At 37.8% G+C, this 25818-nt stretch overlaps 1 protein-coding gene across 1 annotated transcript in view; it reads left to right on the forward strand.

Annotated features, from left to right (window-relative positions):
- Positions 1-1131: 1131 nt before the first annotated feature.
- rasa4 (RAS p21 protein activator 4) overlaps positions 1132-25818 on the forward strand; it is a 130663-nt gene continuing 105976 nt past the window's right edge. Inside the window, exon 1 of the mRNA XM_028807134.2 lies at positions 1132-1338. Coding sequence (XP_028662967.1) covers positions 1274-1338 — 65 coding nt within the window. The 5' untranslated portion in view covers positions 1132-1273. The remainder of the gene's footprint in view (positions 1339-25818) is intronic.

Genomic DNA, 25818 nt, shown 5'->3' on the forward strand with positions numbered 1-25818 from the left:
TATTTGGGATCACTGGGATCATTCAGGGAAATGATTTTATATAAAGGGCCATACAGATGAGATATACTATATACTAAATAGTATAAATGCTCTTTCTGAAAACACATATAAAAATTACAAAACGTATTATCTGTTTGAACAGTATAAATAGTCGCTCTGCAATCTATTTATTTATATTTTGGCAGCATGCCTAGTTAAACAGGCTTCAATCCTGAAACTATGTACATGCAATAAAAAGATAGTACTGTATTTTAATTGTGCAAGTCTATGAAAATACATCTTACTGTTGATTTTTCAGATGTTTGAATGTATGTTGCAGGGAAACAGAGCTGTGTACATATCAGTACTTCCTCCTTGTAGATCCATTCTGGTTACTTTTTATACAGCATTTGCACATTTTTGACAATTCGTTTTTTTTTCTGGTTTCCTCTCCACATCATTGAGACATATGTGGTAATTCAACCAGCAACTCTAACTCTACCCGGTATGACTGCGCATGGATATATGTTTGAATGTGCCCTTAGTTGAATTGGCACCTGTATCCAAAGTTAGTTCTTGCCTTGTGATGAATTCTGTTGTGATTTTTTGCAAGTTCCAGCAGCTCTAAAATTGGAATAAACAAATCCAACAATTAGAAGGATGACTGGACGGATAAGAGCTTATAATAAATCTATTTTATACCTTGTTGTAAAATTTTTAACTAAAATATAACCGCTCAGTATTGTATTTTTTCACTGCATCTTTGAAAACAGAGAATTAGGATTCAGTTGATTTTATTTTAAGCAAAGACTTCAGTTTCTCTGTTTTATGTTTTAAATTGATTCCAGTAACGCCCTTAAAATGATGAACGTTTCATACTTGTACTGACAATGAAATCTATGTGTGCGCGCGCGAGTAAATTACTGACTTACTAAGATAAAAGGGTATTATACAGGATTTCCACGCTCTCGCCAAGGACTACGTTTACCAGAGAAACTTGCAATATGCAAATCTGTGTTCCACAGTAAGCGAATAAGATTTTCGAGCTGTGGAGATGTCTCTTGCTGATTGGCTTGCGCCGCCTTATCCATCTATTACCACCACGCTTCTTGTGGAGAGAGAGAGAGAGAGCAAGTGAGCGAGTGGTGTTGCAGCGATCCTGAGGGGCTGGTTGCCTCTCTTAAGCTGAATCATATGGCAGTTAGTCAACGGGGCATAGCCAGTAGCGTACTCAGTCTTCACTGTTACCGCCACCTGGAATGTCTCGCCGGTAGTGGCAGCAATAACTAGTACTATGGCTAAGCGCAGTACTTTGTTTATTCGTATCGTAGAGGGGAAGAACTTGCCTGTCAAAGACATGTAAGTGTTTTGTCATATTTATGTGTGAGCAATGAGTACACGTCTTACGAGTGCATGCGAACCGTCGCAGCGAAAAGTTAGCGCGTGAGAGGGCAGCCTGTGTGTTGTGCGGCACCGAAAATTATACACTGTCAGCAGACGTACCGCGTCGGGAGCTTGTTTGAAGACAATGACAAGGGGCATAAGAAGGGATGAACATAGAGAATATCATACAAGGAGGTTGGGGGAGAGTTACATAGTTATAACCCACAAGTGGAGGCGATCGTGAAACATAGGATGAGAAGTGTTTTTAGGTAGATGCTAATTTATGTAAGAGAAAGGACCAACCAGATTAACGAGTAGAGGGGGTTGGCATTTATAGACGGGTATGAAAGGGGTTGAAGGGAGATCTTGTAGGAGAGGATGGTGCTAATAAGATGAAAGTGAGATACATAAACGAAAGATATTAAGCAATTGCCCACTTGAAAGGAAAAATTGCCGGGGGTGGGGTGTCAAACTACAGGAAAAAAAAATTGAAAAGCAGTCTTAAAAATTAAGGGGGTTAAATATTTTCAGTTTATTTTTAGAAAGGGCTTGGCAAGGATAGAGAGAGAGAGAGAGAATGCGAGCCTTTTACAGAGTAAGAACTGAAAAAGACGGTCCAGTACAATATTTGGTATTAAGTAAAATATCGAATGAATGGAGTGAAAGGTACGCTTGTTTAAATTAAACGAGGTGGAAGTGAAGCTTTGCAGAGAGAGCAAGAGATCCTTATGGTTGAGAAGTGTGTGGATTGTTGGGGTGACTAATGGAAGTCACCCGTTGTAAATAAACTGGAGAAGGGACATAGCAGACAGTGAAAGTACTGTAAGTAAACTATGGGGACATAATTTATTTTTCTATAGCGATTTTCACAGAGTACATTCCTAGGGCACTGTAACAAGTAAACAGGTAAAATGCAAATTACACATTTTACAGATCTTCATTAATAGTTTAGGAACCTCTATCCTTAATTACAAAGTGATTAAAGAAAAGTGACGGCTGTTAGAATGGATGCAGTATTTACAGAAGGAAAAATAGATTATACAGAATAAAGAGTAGAATGGCATAGCAGCATAATTGTGAAAGCCTTAAAATCAGAAAATAGGAAATGTGGGCTAACAGGTATAATCAAAGGGATTGCTCTTAAAGAATAACAATAGAGAGGCATCTTTAGAGTCAATTTATAATTAGAATTATGTACTAATGACAATCACACGTGAAGCGGCGCATACTTAGTACCATCTGAGAGTTGTGCTGTAGGACTGTAATGAATTGTGTCAATATGAGAACAAGATAACCAAATGTGTAGGTTTCTTCAGTCTTACCCACAAATGACTTGATTTCTAAAAATGAAAGGGAAGGAGATGTTTCAAGGGATGCATCTATCATTTCTAATTTGGCTGTCCGTTGCAAGGAGCAAAATTGCTTACAAAATTTGCCAAGCATATTGGCAAATTGGTATAGTTGTCAAGAGAGTTTGATGATGCATGACTCTAGTGTTGGTGCTTAATGTTTGTAAAGAACAGTGGTTAGATTTCAGTATAACCTGATTAGATTTAATAACACACATGCAGTTTAGCTGTTAAACCAGTGTACACACACAGGCTATTGAAGCTCCAAATAAATAGTATTACCACTCTCAGAATTAAAACCAAGATCCAAGGATGATAACGTGCCACTGCAGATTAAACTGCATGCTATTATTTCCATAAGAATATGATCTAGGCGCTGACTGGTGCTTCCCACGCACAGATTTTACTACCTTGACCTAAAGAGGTAAGCCCTTGGATAAATATGAGGGGGTGGGGGGGTGGGGGGGGTTGTTTAGTGGCAGACAGCCATGCAAAGCATACCTTGTTAAACAATAAGAAAACAGGCAATGAAAGTTCAAAATGTGGTGTAAAAATCTCCTATAGAATACATATCAACAGTAATACTGTACCATTTACTGGTATATCTTAACTGCCTTAAATGCCTAATTTGAATTTCAAAGACCAGGGGCTGTTATGAGAGATAGAGGAATCTATTCAGCACTGAAACACTAACAGTAGGTTGCCCTTGAAAAGGGCATTCATATTTCTGCATCTGAAACCACCATCTCCTTCCACTCTTAAGTGCTGCTGCCATCATGCCACGGCTCCTTCTGTGTGACTACATATTCACTCATCTTCTTCCACTGTCTGAACATTTATGTCTCCATCTGCTTCTTGCACCTCATGCCTATGAGGTCAGAGTAAACACCATCTGCCCCACCTTCCAAAACTCTGAGCAAATCCAAGTCAGTATCCTTCCTGAAACTCGCCAGCTCCCCTACACCCACGCAAGTGGATTTCAGCAGTAGAAAAGTGGCTCCAAAGTTCTTGCAGGTAAGTGCGCCCTAGCCATGCCACTCTGCTTAACCCCTCTGTACCCCTTCTGATATTCTGCTGACACCTGAGCAATATGGCTGTCTCAGATCTAGTTGGTATGCTATTACTTAAACAATAGAGTAGCACCCTGGATTTGTCCACCAAATTTTACAAAGGTCAGAAGTGACACTCTGCATCTCTGCTATGGAACAGTTCATTTGGCATAGTTCTTTATTTCTAATTATGTGCCAGACTGCCAGACACTCATTTTTACAGCTCTCTAGACTGTTGTAATGCTATCCCGTGTCCCAGAACCCAAATACAAGCAGAGGTTTATGTGTCTGCGCAGCACACACCCTGCTTCTGTATTTTGCCTCTTTTACCTTCCTTTTAATGGGATGGTTTCAGCTGGAAGAGACAAGTTGTCTCTTGTTAGCATGTATTTTCCGTATAGGAAGTTTTTCGCTGAATTATTTGAATAACAGCAGCAGCAGCAATTTTTTCAACTTTCTTATGAAAGAGTTACAGGTGAGTGGGATAGTGTCTCAATAATTGTAACCAGCGTATTACTGGGTTTAAGAAGGATTACATAACCAAATCTGGGTTTTTGGGAATTTGACATCTTGCATCACATATTACAGTGCAAGTTTCTAAGATTTGAATCTTAATACACAAAGACTGTGTAGCAGTTTGAATTTATTTTTACCATCTAATTAGCTGTCAATTGCTTATATCAAAAGTTTAAATTGAATTGCTTTGGTGTCACAATCACTCTTAACAGCTATATTTGGTATACTCCCAGATCAGCTTAAAGTGGATAAGGAAACATTCATTGCAATAGCCCATACCACATTACTATCTTGCTTAACTGGAAGAATCCCAGCCCACCTTTTATAACTCAGTGGTTAATTAACATTCTAAATTATTTGAAATTGGAAATAAGCAAATTCTCCCTTAAAGGATCTGTCCAAAAATTTTTTAAAAATTGCAACATTAAAATACATAAAAAACATTAGAAAAGCACTAATGTAAGGGAAAAATTATGTTTTACCTTTTTTCTATGCTCTTGGCTCTCCTCTCTTTCTTTCAGGTAGGGTTTGAATTTTTGTTTTGTTAGGTTTTGTAAATATAGCTTTGTAAATATTTTCTACTTGATTGTACCTTCTTGAAACAAAATTAATAAAACAACTGAATTGCAAAATACAGTATTAAGGTAGGCTGAGGAAAAGGATCTGTTTTATTAAACCTACTAGTTGGCACAGTTCATGCAGTGATTTTCCCCTGTTATTTAGAAACGGGCTGCACTTTCAAATTTGGAACCTTTCCAAGTCTCAAATGTCAGAAGCTCAAAACATTTGCTGTCCAGTGCAATAATATTTTTCAGAAGAACACTGCTGGCACTCCACATAGAGAAAGTGTAAATCAAGAAATGCCTCAGTAGTTCATTCTATTTTATTGTCACTTAAAAGTGACTTTTATCCAGCACAAATTTTACTACTTACTCCAAAATTTAAGAAATGTTTTAGAGTAAATATCACAGATGAGTTATATTTACTTCTGTATATAGTATTTACTAATACACTAGTAATACACTATTCAGTTTTAATTGCTGTCTCATAAGTAGAATTTCATTTCCGTATGACTGATTGGAATATCAAAACGTTGTGTGGTCTAATGCTGCTTATGGATCCCTTGTGTTCTGCTCCATTTGTACCTGTGTAATGATGCAATCTTTTAAAATTTAAGTTCAATTTTATTTTTACTGTAATAATATGGCATATTTTTGTCTGTGATATTTTCCAGTCTGTTTGTAATTCACCTAGTTACATAAGGGCTACTGAAATATTATAACCCAGTTTTGAATTAGAGCTTAAATCTGTATTTGAATTCTGCACTGAAGTTATTGTTTTTCCCACTAGAGTTACTGTGTAAATAAAAGCTTGTGAAAGAAAATGTAAATTCTCCTTCACATACTAGGCACTGTATATTTTATGTACAATGAAACTCATTTTAGCTCTTTGATATTCAATATTTAAATTTTGACTATTGTGTTGTTAAAAACAAAGCTAAACACTTTAAAATACTACTCCTGTGTTGCTTATGAATAAATTTGTGCCTCAGCTGGACACACGGCATTAGCATCTTTTCAGCTTGAAAAAGTAAGACACACAATTAAGGCACTGGAAATGAAGTAACAGTTTTTCAACATAGAACTAAGTACAAAAAATTCCATATATGTTAACTTAAATATTTAGCATGTGGTTCTTTTTTTTCACTTTTAAAAAAATGGTAGCCAAGCTGTTAAGAAGAGTTTTAGGGAAATCTCAAATTCTTACCTGAACCACCTGACAAGGCTACTATAATAACAACACCACAGGCTGAGGCTTAAGTATTTGTCTCGATTCTGAGCTAATGTATGACAGCTGAACTGAATTGTTTTTCTCATTTTCTTGTCTTTCCACTACGTTTCTGGATAATGCAGGAAATAGGCAGTGAAAATAAAAGCTTTTTAGAATACAAAGCATTTTTCCACTATCATGATTGTGTATATTTAAGGACTGTTTCAGCTAATTTTTGTAGTGGCAACACACAAGATTTTGAGTCTGGTATTAGTAATACACAGAAGATGTAAGATGGAGAAGAAACTGAACTGAACCATGATATTACTTTTTGCCCAATTTATTTTATTTTTCCAAGTGTCACTTCTCACGTAGTGTAAAAAAAGCTAATACTAAATATGGAATAGTTCTTATTACATCAAATAAAAAAATCTTAGTGCAGTTTTAAAGCAGGCCACAATGACCACAGAAGGCTTATATAGACAGTAGGCACTAGGACAATCTCTTATCTTGGTTTATTTCTTTTTTATATTATTTTCTTGTTATATCTGTGATATATTTTTTTAGTCTTCCATTGCAATATAATGCTACTTGAAATTTAAAAGTGAATTTCTGTGTTTTCTACAGATGTTGTTCCCATTTCAGTTAGAACTATACTTTTTTTAAGTTTAAGAACATTTTTTGTACAGTTGTGCATTATGATCCTGCTGTATATATGAAGAGTGCCAGTAATAGTCTTACTTCCTATCCATTGTTGGCTCTTACCTTTTGCTTAATACTTTCAGTTCCACTAAGCCATTAAATGAGTAAAAACTGAAAGAATGAATAGTCATTTTCTGTCATTGGCTGTCTGACAGTGGCCCAAAAACAATTTTGTTTCATGGTGGTCTGACAGTATATGTTACATATCCTAGTATTGCCTCTCTGACATCATTCTGAAAAATATCCCATGTCCCATAACCATAATCATAGTTAAAAATTAAACATATACTTGTATCTTATACTGTACTTAGTCACTTTAACAATTTCTGAGTTTTTATTAATTCAAGTTATCTTGTATACAGTAGCTCAGCCCTTTTTGTGATACTTTGGTAGATATCAAGGATTTCATTACTTCCATCCATCCATTATCCATCCATCATCCAACCCGCTATAGCCTAACTACAGGGTCACGTGGGTCTGCTAGAGCCAATCCCAGCCAACACAGGGTGCAAGGCAGGAAACAAACCCCAGGCAGGGCGCAGACACACACACACCCACACACCAAGCACACACTAGGGACAATGTAGAATCGCCAGTGCACCTAACCTGCATGTCTTTGGACTGTGGGAGGAAAACCCAGAGGAAACCCACGCAGACCCACAGAGAACATGCAGACTCCATGCAGGGAGGACCGGGGAAGCGAACCCAGGTCTCCTTACTGCGAGGCAGCAGCACTACCCACTGCACCACCGTGCCGCCCCATTTCATTACTTAGTAGTACTTAATTACTAAAATCAAGGCATGCTGCAATTATTTTTGGATTAGAATATGTGCACATTCTCAGTTTTCATCTACACTTGTCTCAAGGAAGCTTAATACTATAGCAACTGATAATGAACATGATTAGTTTTGTGAGTGTATTGATGTTCTTTTCCATTTAGTGAGACAAAGTGACATCAGCCACTACCCATAGACTTAGACTAGCTCATACTTATGTACCCAAATTTCAGTATGTTTAGTACATCTTTACATTTTACATGTTTTAACAGTGCAGGTAAGGGAAAGTGGTAGATGTGAGGTCTACATTTGGGGTGATTGTCACTTAAATACTGTGGTGATCAGGCCAGGAAGCAAAGCATGACTGGGTAGATTCCAATTGTTTCATCATAGATTACTGAGCTATGATCAAAAATTTTAGTGCAAATTCGGGTCCTAATTTGAGATCTTGAGGTGGTTCATTGTGTGGTGGGTGCGGCTACCCCTCTCTCTAAGTACAGTTAATCTCTGTGGTGCAATGCTGTTGAACCAAGTTGTTATGGTATGTCAGATTTTATTATTTTTGACAGTTTGCAAAGCTGGAAAAGCTGGTCTCACCAGCTGTTAACACCATTCTTAAAAACAAAAAGGTAGTATCTTGTTGTATTCCACAAACTTTGAGGTGTATGTTAAAACTCACCTTTTCTAGCCTTGGTGCAATAAACTTTGTTTCAGTTACTATCCAAAAGGTTGGACTTACAGGGTTATTATGGTTGACAAAATGTGGTGTTTCCATTAAGACCCAGAAACATAATGTCAAACAATGCAGTGGAGAAGACCAAGTTCACCTCAATTGAAAAAATGCACACAAAGCATGGTCTTGAATTATAAATGTGACATTCGTGCCTTTTTTTGGCAGTGGTGAACTCAGTGTTTTCCACTGCATACTTTACGATTTTAATTCTGGTTTGTACTGGCAGCACCATGTTTCTTCACCTGTAATAACCGTGTTAAACATGTATTCATTTGCAGAAGTTCAGCTGCAGCATCACACTGCTACTGTCTCTGTTCATCTGTCAAGATCTGAGACACCAGGGCGACACTACACGCTTGTTCCGGGAATTAAATTATTACACCTGTAACAAGGTGCTATATAAACGCCTGACCCGACACAGATGGACACGGGAGGCACATATAAAATAAATAAACTTTTATTGTTCTTCACCTGTGGGGTACGTCTTCCCCGTAATCCCCACAGGCACAACACAGTCACAAGTGTACACATAAAGCACTAAAACACACCACACTCCTCTCTTTCGGCACCACCACTCCTCCTCTAAGCTTTGTCCTCCTCCTCCCGACTCTGGCCACTGAGTGGTGGTTGCTGGCTCCTTTTATTAAGCACCTGGAAGTGCTCCAGGTGCTTGATTGCCGACATCTGGCTGCACTTCCGGGTGTGGCGAAACTAGTGCCCAGAAGGGCCTAGCAGCTCCTGCTGCAGTACCCCCTGGTGGCGCCTGCGGAACCCAACAGAGCTGCACCAAATTCCAACCCCCATGAAGCCCTGCGGAAGTCCTAGGCACAGGTGCAATCCAGGGAGGGTGCCATCTAGTGTCCAGGGGGAGATATTGGGTTTCCCATGCTTGCTCCCCTGAAACATATGCTTCAGGGGTGTCCCGGCCGGGCATGGGCCCTGGCCATCCGTCACACACCTCATATGTTTAATTAACGGAGGAATAACATTGTCTAATGAGTAATATTTTGTTCAATTCCATGCTAAGAGTCTATCATTATTTGGGGGTCTTATGAGCCTTAATTCTATTGGAATCCTATACTCAAAATATAAGTTTATGTTTTCTATTCAATGAGGCATACAGATATCAGTGGTTTTGTCATTGTGGAAAAATTGTGCAACAGTGTCCCAAAAATTAAAATATGTTTCAAATAACTTAGAGTACTGTGGTGGGCTGGCACCCTGCCTGGGGTTTGTTTCCTGCCTTGTGCCATGTGTTGGCTGGGATTGGCTGTAGTTAGGATATAGCGGGTTGGATAATGGATGGATGGATAACTTAGAGTATGGGTCTTGCAACATGAGAAAACATGAATAAGTAATCCATGCACATTTCACAATAACATACATGATAAAAAGAAGAAATTTGTATTTTTTAAGTACTTTAGCAAATAACAAAAGTAGCAACATAACATGTACTCGTTAGCGTGAATGTATTATTTTTCTGCAATGAATTATCAAGTATTTTTTTTGCTAAGAACATAGGTTCCAAGAGAAGTGCAGGAAATGCAGATTCACTTTCTGTTTTGTGGCTCCTATTCTGAGGTGTTTTCATGCATTTTCCTTTTCATATAATGCTTTGTGTTTCATACATGACAGTTAGCAGTTGTGTATGGTTTATTTGCTGTCAGAATGTGTTGAACAATGCCTGTCCACTGTAGATAATCTAGAACAGCAAGAAATCTCCAAAGTGTATGTCCAGCATTTCATTGCTATTTATAAGGAATACCTTCAATACCAACACATACCATATTTGCAACCCCCTTATGCTTAAATAATGTAGGGCTATTAACTAGCAATTAACAGGCAGCTTTGCAAGTAAGGGCAAGAGATCTGTGGATTTTTGGAACCTATCAGTTGTTTTTAGTAATTGCACTATTTGAAAGTGAAGACTTCAGCCAGGTTTATATTTTGAAGAAATATAATAAAAATAAATAAATAGAAAACAGTGGAAAGTAGATAGTGCTTCTGTTCATGGCTTCCTAAAATGAAAATCTGATAATCAGGTGAAATGTTTGTTTTAATTACAGATGGTTTTAAACAGATAGGGGCACAATAAAAAGTAATGTTCACATTAACTGATGATTAGTATACACACAGGCATAAGGCTGTCTTTTCTTGGTTCCTCACTACATTCTTTCAGCTGACACATTAGCTCTTTACCAGACCTTTTGATGTCCCAGCCATTTAGGTAGCATAGACAATACAATTTTATAGCACCACATTGTGTTTGGGACCTGAATCTTCTGCTTGCCTGCCATGTAACTATTTAATCAATGTTTATTATGGTGCTAAATCTTTATCTGCCAGACCCTAATGACTTCTGGTGCTATGTTTGCACAAATTTCCTTTCACTGAATATTTTTCTTTACTTAACCAGTAACAGATGCCTCATTCCAAACTCTGACCCAAAAAAGACAGAAATCCTTGTGTAGTCAGATTTTCTTTACAGTAATCCATCCCTCTTTGGCAAAAATAAAATAAGGTCATTGGTTGGAACTGAGCAGTGTTAGCATCTGCTGCGTCATTTAACAATACTCAAGAATGCAACATTTACATAATTGTGAGCATACAGATTATGACTGGTATGTTTGAGGGATTGCAAACCTTCACACAGTAACATAAAATTTATACTTCTAGAAAGACATGTTTACCATTAGAGACACTTCTGCCAATAGCCAAATATGGCTATTGTTGTTATTTTAGTTTTTCATTCTTATTAACTATACATTCTGCACAATAGTTTTGAAAAAAATATATTTCCAGCCAGCCTTTAGAATTTTTTTTAAATTCGGCTTATCTGATAGCCATGCTAATTTTTCTGTCACTCTGTTTTTGGGCAGAATACACGTGGAACTGCTTAACCAGATCTCATGATTTTTGTTTTACACAGTATAGACAAAATAATTAAAATGTAAATGTAAGAAACTGATAATGCTTTGGACATAAATCTATCAAAGAGTGTAAATTCACTAAGACCCACACCTTGCTTTCTCTTGTTAGTCAGTTATAACTGCCATGTCCTTACTGCTGTCTCTTTGACATGTTCTTGCTACATGACACTTGGGGAATAAATATTCTTAATAAGCTACATGATTGCGTGGCTACTAATTTTTTATTGATATGCAATATCATTCTGTAGATGGAAAAACACAAATTTAATAGTAAAAGTGGTCATGAGAGTTATGTCACAATTATAATGATGTTCTGTCCTGCACTACCCTGTTAAATTCTACTCACTTAGAAGAATCTTAATGCATCCTCTGTAACTCAATGGGAATATTATATGATATGTTATTTAAACTAGAAAAGGCCAGATTTCTTTGTGTGGAATTGTGCAGAGCTTCTTTAGAATTTGGCAACAGTTCCTTAGTATTATTTCAAATTAAGTCTGGTCGGCTTCTGTCAGTGTCTCTGCTAAACCTTCTATGGTTTTAATTAATATGAGGTACAACACAGTGGGCTCTTTCTATTACTAATTAGCTCTCTGTTTTGGGAGAGGATAAGATTGAGTATGAGATTAGAATGAGAGCGAGGATGAGGATTGGGATTTTAGTGTTAGATTTAATTGTTTTTAGGATATATGGGTTAACAATGTTTCTGATTGAACCAACTTTTAAGTCTATTTTATTTCAGTGAAGCTTTTGTTAGATTATCATATTATAACACTTCTTATTTAATACCTATTTTTGAAACAAATAATGTTAAATTAATTTAAAAAATAAATTATTTAAGAAAAAAATTAAACAAAATGCTGAATTAGTTGTTATTGTCAAGGTTCTCCACCAGCCTTCTGCACATCAGTATCACTCAAAAATATGCAAAATGAGCCCTAATAGCATGATCTTATACCTCCTCATTCCCTACACCCCATACTTGCACAAAGCTGGCCATTTATTGGTAAATAACAGGAGTAAATTCCAGGAGGGAATTTCTGTGGCCCTGATTTAAATTGGAAGGAACACAAAGCATGAAGCCTTATGTTTGGCCCTTTATGACCTTAAGTATAATATTTGGTCAGGTATAAATGATAATCAACAGGCCACTGCTTGTATATATTGAAATATTAAGCTCAGAGCTGTGTAAAATGGCAGTGTGTTAAGTGGACAGGGATTGAAAGCAAAAGAAAATGAAAAAGAGGAATGAGAGGTGAGAAAACGCAAGGGCAGCATCTTTATCAGTTATATAACGATCCATTACTTGTTAAGCTTGGTCTTGGCAGACTTATTTTTGTTTATTTTGTTCTGTTTTCTTCTAGTCACAATGTTATTTTCTCCTTTCTGTTCTGTTCTTCTCTTCCCTACTTTGGACAAATTCAAGGTGATTTGCTGAAAAATATTGAGGTATTGGTGATGTCTGTAAAATATATCTATTGTGAATCCAGTAGAAGGTCCACTGCTATTGAGATTGTGTTATTATTAAATTTTTACTAAATCTAGCAATAAAAAAAATGATCTCAACAAGATTGTCTTTATGTATTGTATATCACATTCCCTTTGTCCTTTGGCATGTCATTGCAGCCTGACAGCACTTGGCCATGGTTTAATTTCCATCTGGAATGTGGAGCTAGTGTTATTTATCCGTATCCGTAAATGTTTCCTCTTGGAAGTCCAGTTTCCTTCCATAGTCGAAATATATGCCATAAAAATCAGTCTTTATTTTATGTAGCATCCTTCATAGAGTACATTACCTTAAAGAAAACAGTATTGCATTTCAAAATAAATAAATTAAACACCAAAAGCAAATTTAAACTGCATACATAAAGCAGAATACTGAAGGAAATGAAATGACATTATAGCTGAAATGGGATGGGAGCTGTTATAAAAAAATCAAATATGAGACTACAGTTCTAGGTAACAGAATAAAATATCATCAGTGTCATACAGATTGCCATTTTGTAACTCTGTATTTGTGATTGTGTTTGTGTACGCACCCAATAACAGACTGATGTAAGGGGGCTTCAATCTTGCAGCTCTTTGAGCATCATTACATCACAAAATAGGACAGCCTAACATGCCATCTAACAAATTATCATTACTAATACAACAGTTATAATCTCATATGACACATGGCATTTACTCCAAGTTTGTACTAGGTGTTTATATATACAATATAATATTTAAAAATTATTTGTTTCAATATTGCAACAGCCTACCGCCCCAAGTGTATGAGTATTGTCAGATCTGAATTGGATTTAGAATTTGTTTGCTGTTTTGTATGATCAGATCTGATGATGCCCTGGACATAAAGAAAAATGCTTATTTGATTTTGAAAATATTTATAGTGTTGTTTCATTGACATGACTATTTAATGTTTTGTGCCCTTTAGAGAAGGATAGTTGTATTTTTATTGGCCCTCCTACTTTTGAGGCACTGGCAGACTGAAGAGGTTGTTGTGGATGATGATCCTTCAAGTTATGGTGTTGAGAGCATTGGCTACCTATGGCAAACTCGGAAATGGGGAAAAATGGTGATCCAAACCGTGTAAAGAATGTACAACATAGAATCTGAGCTGTTTCCACTGATTTGACTGAGATGGGACCTGCCCATGGGTGCTCTCTTTTGTTTTTTTTTTATTTAAACCCCATCTCTTTTGGTCATAAGTATATCTTGGGCTATGCCCATCTTAATTTATCCAAATGGCTTGAAAAGCCATTTATGTTAGAAACTTTGAGGTCTGTAGTGATGTGTCTTCTTTGATTTGTCCCAGCTTAGCTAAGCTCAACCTGAATTAAATACTGCAAGATATGACGCAAACATAGGGTATTCAGTAAGTTATCCAAAGGTCATTTCTTTAATAACGTTAAGTTTACAGTTATTGTATTTATTTAGTATTATTGCATTTGTCAATTATTTGGAAATGTTTTTGGATTCTCCTTAAGGTTTACCACTTGGTTACATTATACAGTATGTTCCATTTGAGACTAAATTTGAGAAACAATATGATAAAAATATCCTTTACAGATACTTTTATATACATATTTATAATAATTTGTCTAAGTGAAAATGGAATCGGGAAATTACCAAACACTTAAAATATCATACAGTATGTGTCATTGTGTTTTAATTATTTATTAAAAAAAGACTTAAAAAATCATAGAGAAAGTGGTATTTTGGTTTGCAAATTTCCTTGCCTTAGTTTTTTTCAGCATTATTTAAAAAAAAATCCTATAGTAAAATGTAAATTGAGTATGATACATGCATTGAAATTTGTTTCTTTGTGCCGGTCCCAAGCCCGGATAAATGGGGAGGATTATGTCAGGAAGGGTATCCAGTGTAAAATTTTGCCAAATCAATATACAGACAACAATACAAATTTCCATACCGGATCGGTCGAACCCCGGGTTAACAACGACCGCCACCAGCACTGTTAGCCAACAGGGTGCTGGCGGAAATTGGGCTACTGTTGGCCGAAGGGAAGGGGGGGGGGGGGAGAGAGAGACGTGTCCAAAGGCAGGAGGAGAGGAGGAAAGTAAAGAGAGTGGAACTGGAATGAGGAAATACAGGAGAGTATACAGAGGAAGAGGATGGCAAAGAAGAAGTGAGATAGTCAGAGAGATGCAAAAAGTAGACAAGTGTACAAGGAGATAAGGCACAAGGTGAAGAGAGAGGTGGTGAAGGCTAAAGAAAAGGCATATGATGAGTTGTATGAGAGGTTGGACACTAAGGAGGGAGAAAAGGACCTGTACCGATTGGCTAGACAGAGGGACCTTGCTGGGAAAGATGTGCAGCAGGTTAGGGTGATAAAGGATAAAGATGGAAACATACTCAAAAGCGAGGAGAATGTGTTGAGCAGATGGAAAGAGTACTTTGAGAGGCTGATGAATGAAGAGAATGAGAGAGAGAAGAGGCTGAATGATGTGGAGATAGTGAATCAGGAAGTGCAACGGATTAGAAAGGAGGATTAAGGATAGCTATGAAGAGGATGAAAAATGGAAAGGCCATTGGTCCAGATGACATACCTATGGAAGCATGGAGGTGTTTAGAAGAGATGGCTCTTGAGTTTTTAACCAGATTGTTTAATGGAATCTTGAAAAGTGAGAGGATGCCTGAGGAGTGGAGAAGAAGTGTACTGGTGCTGATATTTAAGAATAAGGGAGATGTGCAGGACTGCAGTAACCACAGGGGAATAAAATTGATGAGCCACAGCATGAAGTTATGGGAAAGAGTAGTGGAAGCTAGGTTAAGAAGTGAGGTGATGATTAGTGAGCAGCAGTATGGTTTCATGCCAAGAAAGAGCACCACAGATACAATGTTTGCTCTGAGGATGTTGATGGAGAAGTTTAGAGAAGGCCAAAAGGAGTTGCATTGCGTCTTTGTGGACCTGGAGAAAGCATATGACAGGATGCCTCGAGAGGAGCTGTGGTAGTGTATGAGGGAGTCGGGAGTGGCAGAGAGTATGTAAGAGTTGTACAGGATATGTACGAGGGAAGTGTGACAGTGGTGAGGTCTGCAGTACGAGTGACGGATGCATTCAAGTTAGAGGTGGGATTACATCAGGGATCGGCTCTGAGCCCTTTCTTATTTGCAATGGTAATGGACAGGTTGACAGACGTGATTAGACAGGAGTCCTGGGGCTATGATGTTTACTGATGACATTGTGATCTGTAGCGATAGTAGGGAGCAGGTTGAGGAGACCCTGGAGAGGTGGATATATGCTCTTGAGAGGAGAGAGGAATGAAGGTCAGTAAGAACAAAACAGAATTAGACAGGGTCAGTAGGAATAAGACAGAATACGTGTGTAAATGAGAGGGAGGTCAGTGGAATGGTGAGGATGCAGGGAGTAGAGTTGGCGAAGGTGGATGAGTTTAAATACTTGGGATCAACAGTACAGAGTAATGGGGATTGTGGAAGAGAGGTGAAAAAGAGAGTGCAGGCAGGGTGGAATGGGTGGAGAAGAGTGTCAGGAGTAATTTGTGGCAGACGAGTATCAGCAAGAGTGAAAGGGAAGGTCTACAGGACGGTAGTGAGACCAGCTATGTTATATGGGTTGGAGACGGTGGCACTGACCAGAAACCAGGAGACAGAGCTGGAGGTAGCAGAGTTAAAGATGCTAAGATTTGCACTGAGTGTCACGAGGATGGATAGGATTAGAAATGAGTACATTAGAGGGTCATCTCAAGTTGGACGGTTGGGAGACAAAGTCAGAGAGGCGAGATTGCGTTGGTTTGGACATGTGCAGAGGAGAGATGCTGGGTATATTGGGAGGAGGATGCTAAGGATAGAGCTGCCAGGGAAGAGGAAATAAGGAAGGCCTAAGCGAAGGTTTATGGATGTGGTGAGAGAGGACATGCAGGTGATGGGTGTAACAGAGCAAGATGTACAGTAGAGGACAGAAAGATATGGAAGAAGATGATCCACTGTGGCAACCCCTAACGGGAGCAGCCGAAAGAAGAAGAAGAAGACATGCATTGAAATTGGTCTGTGTATTTAACAAATGTTATAATTGGTGAAAAGTGGCCTTTTAGCCCTTGTAGTTCAAAGAACTGCTTGTGTACTGCTAGAGTTCTAAGACAAGAAGATACCCACCTTCAATCCAGTATGTTAAAGGCTTACAAGCAGAAAACGTCATCCCTACTAGGTGACTCTTTATGCCTGCTACACCTTTGTTAACAAAAAGAGGAGTTTCATGGCTGTGTGCTTTCATACGTCTAGACCTTGTAGATGCATTTTTCTTGTTTTTAGCATCTACTGATATTTATAAAAGGCAAATAACAACATAGTATCTTTGATATGAGCTATGGTTACATTGCGAAGTCAATCTAAAGTCAACATTTGCTACTGTATATATACAATATATGCAAGCAAATAAAGAAACATCTAGAAAGAGGCAAAGCAGTATTTAACATATCCTTTTAAAGAAACAGCAAGCCCTGGAAGAATCCTTTAAAGCTTTTTACACTCTTTTTTTTTTTTTTTACTTTTTTTTTTTTAATATTTTTATTTTATTAATTTTCATTGTAATCATTCCATACAAACAGATCAATTTATAACCCAACAAATTTGAAGACAAATCAAACCCCACCCCTGAGAAGGAGAGCTTAGCTAAAGGAAAATTGCTTTAAGCTTTTTAATAAGGCAACATTAGACAAAAGAAGGGGAGAAGTAAATATCTATATAAATAAGAGATGGAGAAGGGAGTTAAATGCAATAATAGTTAATTCTCTTATTCTAAAATAATATTGATTAAATCCTGCCATGTTTTGAAAAAATTTTGTACAGATCCTCTAACTGAAAATTTGATTTTTTCCAATTTCAAATAATATAAAACATCGGTTTCCCACTGACTTATAAGAGGAGAATTAGGATTCTTCCAATTTAACAAAATAAGTCTGCGTGCCAAGAGTGTAGTGAATGCAATCACCGTTTGTTTGTCCTTCTCCAATTCCAGTCCATCTGGAAGGACACCAAACACAGCTGTTAGTGGGTTAGGAGGGATTGTGATACTAAGGCTGTCTGAGAGGCACTTAAAAATTTTTGTCCAAAATGATGTTAGTTTGGTGCAAGCCCAGAACATGTGACCCAGTGAGGCAGGAGCTTGGTTGCAGCGCTCGCAGGTTGGATCCTGGCCTGGAAACATTTTGGACAGTTTTAAGCGAGACAGATGAGCTCGATATATAATTTTTAGTTGAATAATTCTATGCTTTGCGCATATAGAACTCGAGTGAATTCTCTGCTTTGCTACCTTCCACTCCTTTTCTGATATATTGATTAAGAGATCTTCTTCCCAATGTCCTCTTGGATCTTTGAAAGGTAGGGACTCTAATAAGATTTTATATATTGCGGAAATAGTGTTTGTTTCCTCGGAATTGAGCAGTATTTTTTCCAGCATTGTGGAGGGTGCAAGGTGGGGGAAATCGGGCAATTTCTGTTTAACAAAATTTCTAATTTGAAGATAGTAAAAGAAATGTGTAGCTGGGAGGATAAATTTTGAACGTAATTGTTCAAAAGATGTAAATATGTTGTCTATATAAAGATCTCTGAGCATTTTAATCCCAAAACTTTTCCAGGTATTAAAAACTGGATATACCTGCGAAGGTTGAAAGAGGTGGTTCTCTTGCAGAGATGCCACTGATAAAAGATTTTCCATCTTAAAATGCTTCCTAATTTGGTTCCATATTCTGAGTGAGTAAAGCACAATTGGGTTATTAGTATATTTGCGATAACTTTCATTTATTGGAGAGCAGAGCAGGGAATATAAAGAAGTACTACAGGATTTTACTTCTATTGCGGACCAAGCCTGTGTATGTTCATTTATTTGTGTCCAGGTTTTTATGGCTTGTATGTTTGCTGCCCAGTAATAAAACTGAAAATTAGGTAAAGCCATGCCACCTTCTGCCTGAGGCCTTTGTAGGGTCGCTCTTTGGATACGTGGGTGTTTTGAGTTCCAAATGAATGAGGTTATTATTGAATCTAACTGTTTAAAAAACGATTTATTGATATATATTGAAATGTTTTGAAATAAAAAGAGAAGTTTAGGAAGGATATTCATCTTAACAATGTTAATTCTTCCGGCTAGAGTGAGATGAAGAGTTGACCATCTATGCAAGTCTTGCTTAATTTTTTCCATACAGACACCAAAATTTTGTTGATAAAGAGCTTTATGTTTACTTGTGATATTTACCCCTAGGTATTTAAACTGATCTGCTATGGTAAAAGGTAGGGTGTCTAATCTAATATTATATGCTTGTGAATTCACTGGAAAGAGTATACTTTTATTCAGATTAATTCTAAGACCAGATATCTTTTGAAATTCTGTTAGTGCTGTTAAAACAACAGGGACAGTGTTTTCTGGGTCCGATATATATAAGACCATATCATCTGCATATAGAGAAATTTTCTGTTCCAGTCCTTCTCTGACAATCCCCTTTATCTGATAAGAATTTCGGCAGTGAACCGCCAGTGGTTCAATAGCGATTGCAAACAACAGTGGCGACAAGGGACATCCTTGTCTGGTACCACGTTCTAGTTTAAAGTAGTCTGAGCAAATGTTATTAATACAAACTGAAGCTTCTGGACTGGTATACAGTAGTTTGATCCAAGCACAAATATTCGGGCCAAACCCAAATTTCTCCAATGCAGTGAAAAGGTAATTCCATTCGATCATGTCAAATGCCTCTTCTGCGTCTAATGATAGTAATATCTCTGGGGTGTTTGATTTTGCTGGTGAATATATAACATTAAACAAGCGTCGGAGATTTGAAGATAGATGTCGGCCTTTAATAAATCCAGTTTGATCTTGTGATATTACCGAGGGCAGCACTTTCTCCATCCTTCTAGCTAGGATTTTTGAGAGTATCTTAACATCATTATTCAGGAGTGAAATTGGTCTATATGATGCACATTGTAACAAGTCCTTATTTTGTTTAGGAAAGACGGTGATTAATGCTTGTCGAAATGTTTGAGGTAGTATTTGGTGGTCTTTAGCTTCTGTAAATGTTGCCAATAAGAGTGGAGCTAGCTGAGTGGAGAATTTCTTATAAAACTCTACGGGGTAACCATCAGGGCCTGATGATTTCCCGCTTTGTAGTGACTTTATAGCGTCTAGTAATTCTGTTAGCGTTAGAGGTTTATCCAGTTCCTCAGCACTTAAAGCATCTATTTGTGGTATTTGTGAATTATCCAGAAATGCATTAGATTGCGTGTTGTCTTCTTTGGGCTCAGTGGAATATAAAGACTTATAGTAATCTCTAAATGTGTGCATTATTTTATTATGGTCGATGATTTCTTCTCCATTCTTGTTGGTGATTACTGGTATTGCATTGTGAACTTCTTGTTTATGAATTTGTTGAGCTAAAAGCTTATTAGCTTTTTCTCCGTGTTCATAGTAATGCTGTCTAGACTTATAAATAAGTTGTTCAGTTTCTTTAGTTGTTAAGATGTTAAGTTCTGTATGCAGGGCCTGCCTTTTCCTGTGAAGAGCTTCACTTGGACGCCTGGCTTGTTCTTCATCTATTCTAGTAATTTCATTTCTTAGCTCTGACACTTTCTTGGTTTCTAATTTATTTCTATGGGAAAGATATGAAATAATCTGGCCTCTTAAGAAGGCCTTTAGAGTTTCCCAGAGTGTTCCTGCAGAAACCTCTGTGGAGGTGTTTGTCTCTAGGAAGAAGTTGATTTGTTTGGATATAAATTCTGTGCAGTTCTCGTCTGCCAATAAAAGAGGGTTAAGACGCCATCTGCGAGGTGAGTGTGAGGGGCTTAATGATTTTAGCTCCAAGACTAGAGGGGCATGGTCAGAGATAACAATTGTGTCATATTTGCATGATTTAATTGTAGGCAGGAAATTATTATCTATAAAAAAATAATCAATTCTTGAGTAGCTATAATGCACTGGTGAGTAGAACGAATATGTTCTTGAGTTTGGGTTAAGAAACCTCCAGGGGTCTGATAAGTTGTGATCATTTAAAAACTGTGTAATTATCTTTGCAGTATTAGATGTCGTCCCCCCTGTCACAGGAGTCCTATCTAAGAGTGGATTTAAAACACAATTAAAGTCCCCAGCCATTATAATTTTATGAGTGTTAACATTGGGAATGGATGCAAATAGATTTTGCATGAATTCCTTATCATCAACATTGGGTGCATAAACATTTATCAAAATCATTTTACTGTTATATAAGTTGCCCATGACCATCACATATCTCCCTTCAGGGTCCGACACTACCTCTGATGCTACAAATGGAACTGTTCTATGTATGAGAATTCCCACCCCTCTAGTTTTCTTTATAAAGCTAGAATGGAACATTTGGCCATTCCAGTCTTTTTGTAATCTGAACTGATCCTTGGTTAGTAAGTGGGTCTCCTGTAGAAATACTATTTTAGCGTTTAAGCCTGTTAGGTGAGAGCATACTTTCTTTCTCTTTAATTCGTGATTCAGGCCTTTAACATTCCAGCTCACAAAGTTAACTGTCCCATCATGGAGACAATGATTCTGAGTTTTTAATGTCATTTATAGTTTTAATTGGTAATATGGCAGTTTTAATCTTAGTTTCAAGATTCCCCATGAGTTATTGCATTTTAGCCTATTGTTGCATTGATATTTATAATTATAAGAATTACAAGAATAGATTAGATATAACCTGCTCTCCTTCTCTCCCCCTTTATCCCCCCACCCCCCCCATTTTGCCTCCCCACATGAGGCTAGATCCCACTTCACGATGTTCCAGTCCTCTGACATACGAAGAGACAGAGCACGTCCAAAACAAAACAAACCCCACCCTGCAGCGGCGTTACAGAATTAAAACAGAGATATCTTTTGCAGTTAAATTCTTAATACTATCTGCCGAAAATGTTCTCATTAACAATATTTAAGCTTGAAATAATCTTCAGCGCTTTTAAGTTAAGATATTAAGATTAAAAAAAAAAAAAGGAAAAAAAAAACAACCCTGGGAATGATTTTAAAAACTAGTCTAGGATAAACCTGGTAATTCCTACTGTAGTAGTATAATGGTAATTGTATAAATAGTAGAACAAGCAATAAACCAAGGGTATGAAGTTAAACAGTCTACTTTAAGGTATAGTAAAATAAAAAAAAAAATAAATAAATAAAAAAATAAAACGAATCCTACTTTAATCACTTCCACATTTTCACACTCACGTCTATAACTGTATAACTCTGATTAAAACATAAACATATAACATATAAAGTCCAGAAAAAAAAAAAAAAAAAAAAAAAAAAAAGAAAATAAGGGATGTATAATTATAATACCAGTCTCTTTAAACATGGATCCAGAGATCAGATCATAGGTCCTTCCCGTGCCTTGATAGAATACGGCTCTTTATTAACTTTCAAAAAAGTGTCGGAAACAGCTTCTTTAGTTCTTTTTCAGCTTCTTCTTTGCTGAAGAAAATATAATGTCGATCTTGAACTTCCACTTTCAGTTTGGCAGGATACAAGAGGCTGTATTTGATATCGGCTTTCCGTAGCATCCTTTTAATGTCGATGTAGGATCTGCGTTTTGCACCTGTTGATGGTGAGAAGTCGGGAAAAATACGAATAAGATTATTTTCGAATATAATCTCTTGCTTGTGTCTGAGAAGTGCCATCACATCAAGCTTACATCTTAGTCGCTCGAAGCGGACAATAAAAGACCTAGGTTTAAAGGCGCTTGGTATCTTTGTGCGATAAGCCGTGGCTATCTCAATGTCGAGTTTAAAGTCATCTCCAATTATTTTAGACAGTAATTCTACTGCAAATTTCACTGGGCTTGAGCTTTCTCGTTTCTCAGGTATACCCTCAATTCTTATATTATTTCTTCTGCACCCATCCTCCAGGGCTGCAAGTCTGTCTCCAAGTTTTTTGCATTCCGAGTTTGCAGCTGTGGCTTTTTTCATCGGCGTTAGATGCCAGTTGTTCCGCTGTTTCCACTCGAGCCGTGAGTCCCTGCTTAACGTCTTCCAGCTGATCTGAAACGTCATTAATATGATCATCAAGCCTTTTCAGTTTGGAATTAGTTTCTTCAATGTGTTCCACTAATTTCTCCAACATAGCTTTAAAGTTCACGTCAAAACGTTTAAATAAACGCGTTTCCTTATCTTTGTTATCCTTCTTGAGCTCAATGGCCACCTTCTTAAGATCATTTGTGTTATCTTTCTTAAGCTCCTTCATGGCCGTAACCATGGCAGTGGACTGTGTAGCGATCATCTCTTTCTGTGTAGCGATCATCTCTTTCAGTTCGGACAGTTCGCTTCGGCTTTCGTGCTCCGCAAGTGAAAATGCAGCTCCTGTTACAGGCTCGCGATGAGTAGATGAGAGCACGTCCTGCAGAGCCCTTTCTAGTCTCGAATGATCCTCAGAAATCGGCGATCCATCGCGACCTATATCACTTGCGCCTTCGCTCCCATTTTCACTCTCGACTGGAGACGATACAATGGAGCGGGGTCCCAGGAATTCTGCGCACTCGTCTGCCTGTTCCAGGTCAGTCTCCGTGAGGCCATACCTTACACTTGCACTCAGTCCGGAAGTCTGTCCGGACTTTGATGCAGCTTTAAGTTTCTTTTCTGGTTCTTTCTGACTTTTCTTCTTGTTACTCATGCTTGTATATTGTAGTGGAAGTTCCTTGGTCGGGTTAAATACAAGATACCTCTAAATAATATGAAATACGTGGGAAAATAAAGCCGCTGCTAGCGGAGCTCTGCTTCAGACGTCCATCTCCTATAAACGGACGAAACCAACATCAGCTTTTTACACTCTTAAGAATGGAGTAACATTAAAGAGTGCAGTCTATTGAAATGCCAATGCTTTCAGTCTCAGAAATAATTACCCTTAAAGCATTGTGGTCAAGAGTGTCTTGTTCTGAAAAAAAAAAAAAATTAAAATGTTTACAAACAGACATTCTTAGTCCAAGTTAATACTGATAAATTCCTTTCTATATGTGATCTCATTTAGAAATAACCCTTTTGATACTGATGTTTTTTAACAAAGAATAATAATGTTAAATTCATATACATTGATCTGATATAAAATCAATATTTCTAAAGTGTGCTGAGAGCAACAGTTTAAACCAAACATTAAACTACCAGGAGATATTATGCTATTGATATATTGTTTCATAAAAAAAATTAAATATCTTTTGATAATTATGTTTTTTTTAGCCTTCTGATTAATATTCCAAATACTGTAGAAGGGACAGATATGCATGCCAAATGTTAAACATCATGTGCAAGATTCTCCATTAAACAAATGTATTTTCTTGTATTTGATACCTCTTTTTAACACTTCATTAGTACAACTAATTGTTGTTTGTCTGTAATGATTCATCAAGTGGCACTTCATATCGAGAATGACCACTATTATGAGGTAGACACAAAGCAGCCACTGAATGAATGGGAGGAGCTGTTGTAAAGGGGATGCTGTGATGTCACACATAGCATCGTAATGCAGAGAAAAGCAGAGAAATGACAAATAATAAAGAAAAACTATAACAAAATATCAAATACTAGCCAACCCGCGGCGTACCATACGCCGCATAATCAGGCCGCTTTTTTAATGATTTTTAAGCACAGGGAGAAAATTAACATTTGAAAAATCGGTAATGTAATAAATCACCAAGAAAAGTAACATTTCATGTGCCCACCCTCAACTCGTCACCTGAGTCGTTTTCCTCTTTGCACAGTCCACATGCACCTGTGAGTCTCGTAGACTTTTCATTGTTGTTTGTGGTTTTGGCTGCTTTTCTATATATAATCCACCAAGTCACCCAACCGTGGTAGTACCGGGGGTGGTGGGGCTACGGTGTACAAAGGGCAGGGACGTAATCAGTGCGAGCGTATGACCCGCTACCCATGTTTTTGAAAGTTTGGCCCTGTGCATTATTAATTGTCATCGCAAAGGCAAATCTAACAGGAAATTGTCTTTGTGTTAAAGTAAAAGGCAAATTATCCACGACAAACAAACTGTTTTACACACTGCATACCAACCCGCGGCGTAGTATACGCCGCATAATCATGCCGCTTTTTTAATGTTTTTTAAGCAGAGGGAAAAAAATGAACATATGCAAAATCCGTAACGCTGCTTTCAGTAAGTACAATACACATGCATTTAATTTGTCAGCCACTTTTTGCCAGCCATCTTTTCTGGTTTGGGCTGCTTTTACAGTGTTACCGCTTGTGCATATTAAATCTTGAAATCCTTCGAGTAACTAATTAATTAACTAACATTCACCCACCCAGCTTGTGTGAAAAAAATGCGCCCGTTCTTTCATCATTTTGTTGCAGCCTATCAAAAACTTGCTGATCATGTTTTTTAGACTCAATATACATTGGCTTTTCACTCAGTGCAAGGGCGCGCATTCATTTCGGATTATTACATCCAGCTAGTCTGCTAGACTAATCTGCTACACGGCTGCGTTTGAAAAACCGACTTATCCCGGATGAGTTTCACCGGCATTAATGATTAGGAATCTGGTTGGAACAAAACCCTGCATCCACAGGGGCTCACCAGGACCGAGTTTGGGAAACACTGCCGAACACAGACGAAACTGACTCAGGTGAGGAGTTGGGGTGGGCAAAGTGGTTGCAGCTATTGATTATTCAGTGTTGTTTGCCTGGGTGTCTGATCTGCTCGACGGGATCATAAATAAAAGGAAAACAATGTGAAGGCAATGTCACAGGTGATCCTGTGGTATAGCGGGTCCACAGCTCCCCTTCAAAAGGCCATTTTTAAATAAATAATCATCGCACTCACAGTGTAGCAAGGGGCGTGGAAGTGTGGCTGAAATGGTTTCCGGGTGGAGTCGTGCTGCGGGCATTTCTCCCCTGTGCAGTGTGCGAGCGAGTGAGGAGAAAGAGAGAAAGCTGGTACGTTAGAGTGAGCGAGAGCAGGCTCGAAGGCAATGTGTTCCTGTGATACAGCGGGTCCATAGCTCCCCTTCAAAAGGCCATTTTTAATCAAGCGACTGACAGTAGTGGAGTCAGGCACAGAGAAGGTCAGATGGTGAGAGAGCGTCTCGACTGTTGCAGGGCCTGCATCAGTGAAACAGGTGAGATGCTAATGAAAAAGAGACACAGGACTTATTGGTTTT

Source organism: Erpetoichthys calabaricus, chromosome 8 (genome assembly GCF_900747795.2).
Source record: "Erpetoichthys calabaricus chromosome 8, fErpCal1.3, whole genome shotgun sequence".
Taxonomy (NCBI): domain Eukaryota; kingdom Metazoa; phylum Chordata; class Cladistia; order Polypteriformes; family Polypteridae; genus Erpetoichthys; species Erpetoichthys calabaricus.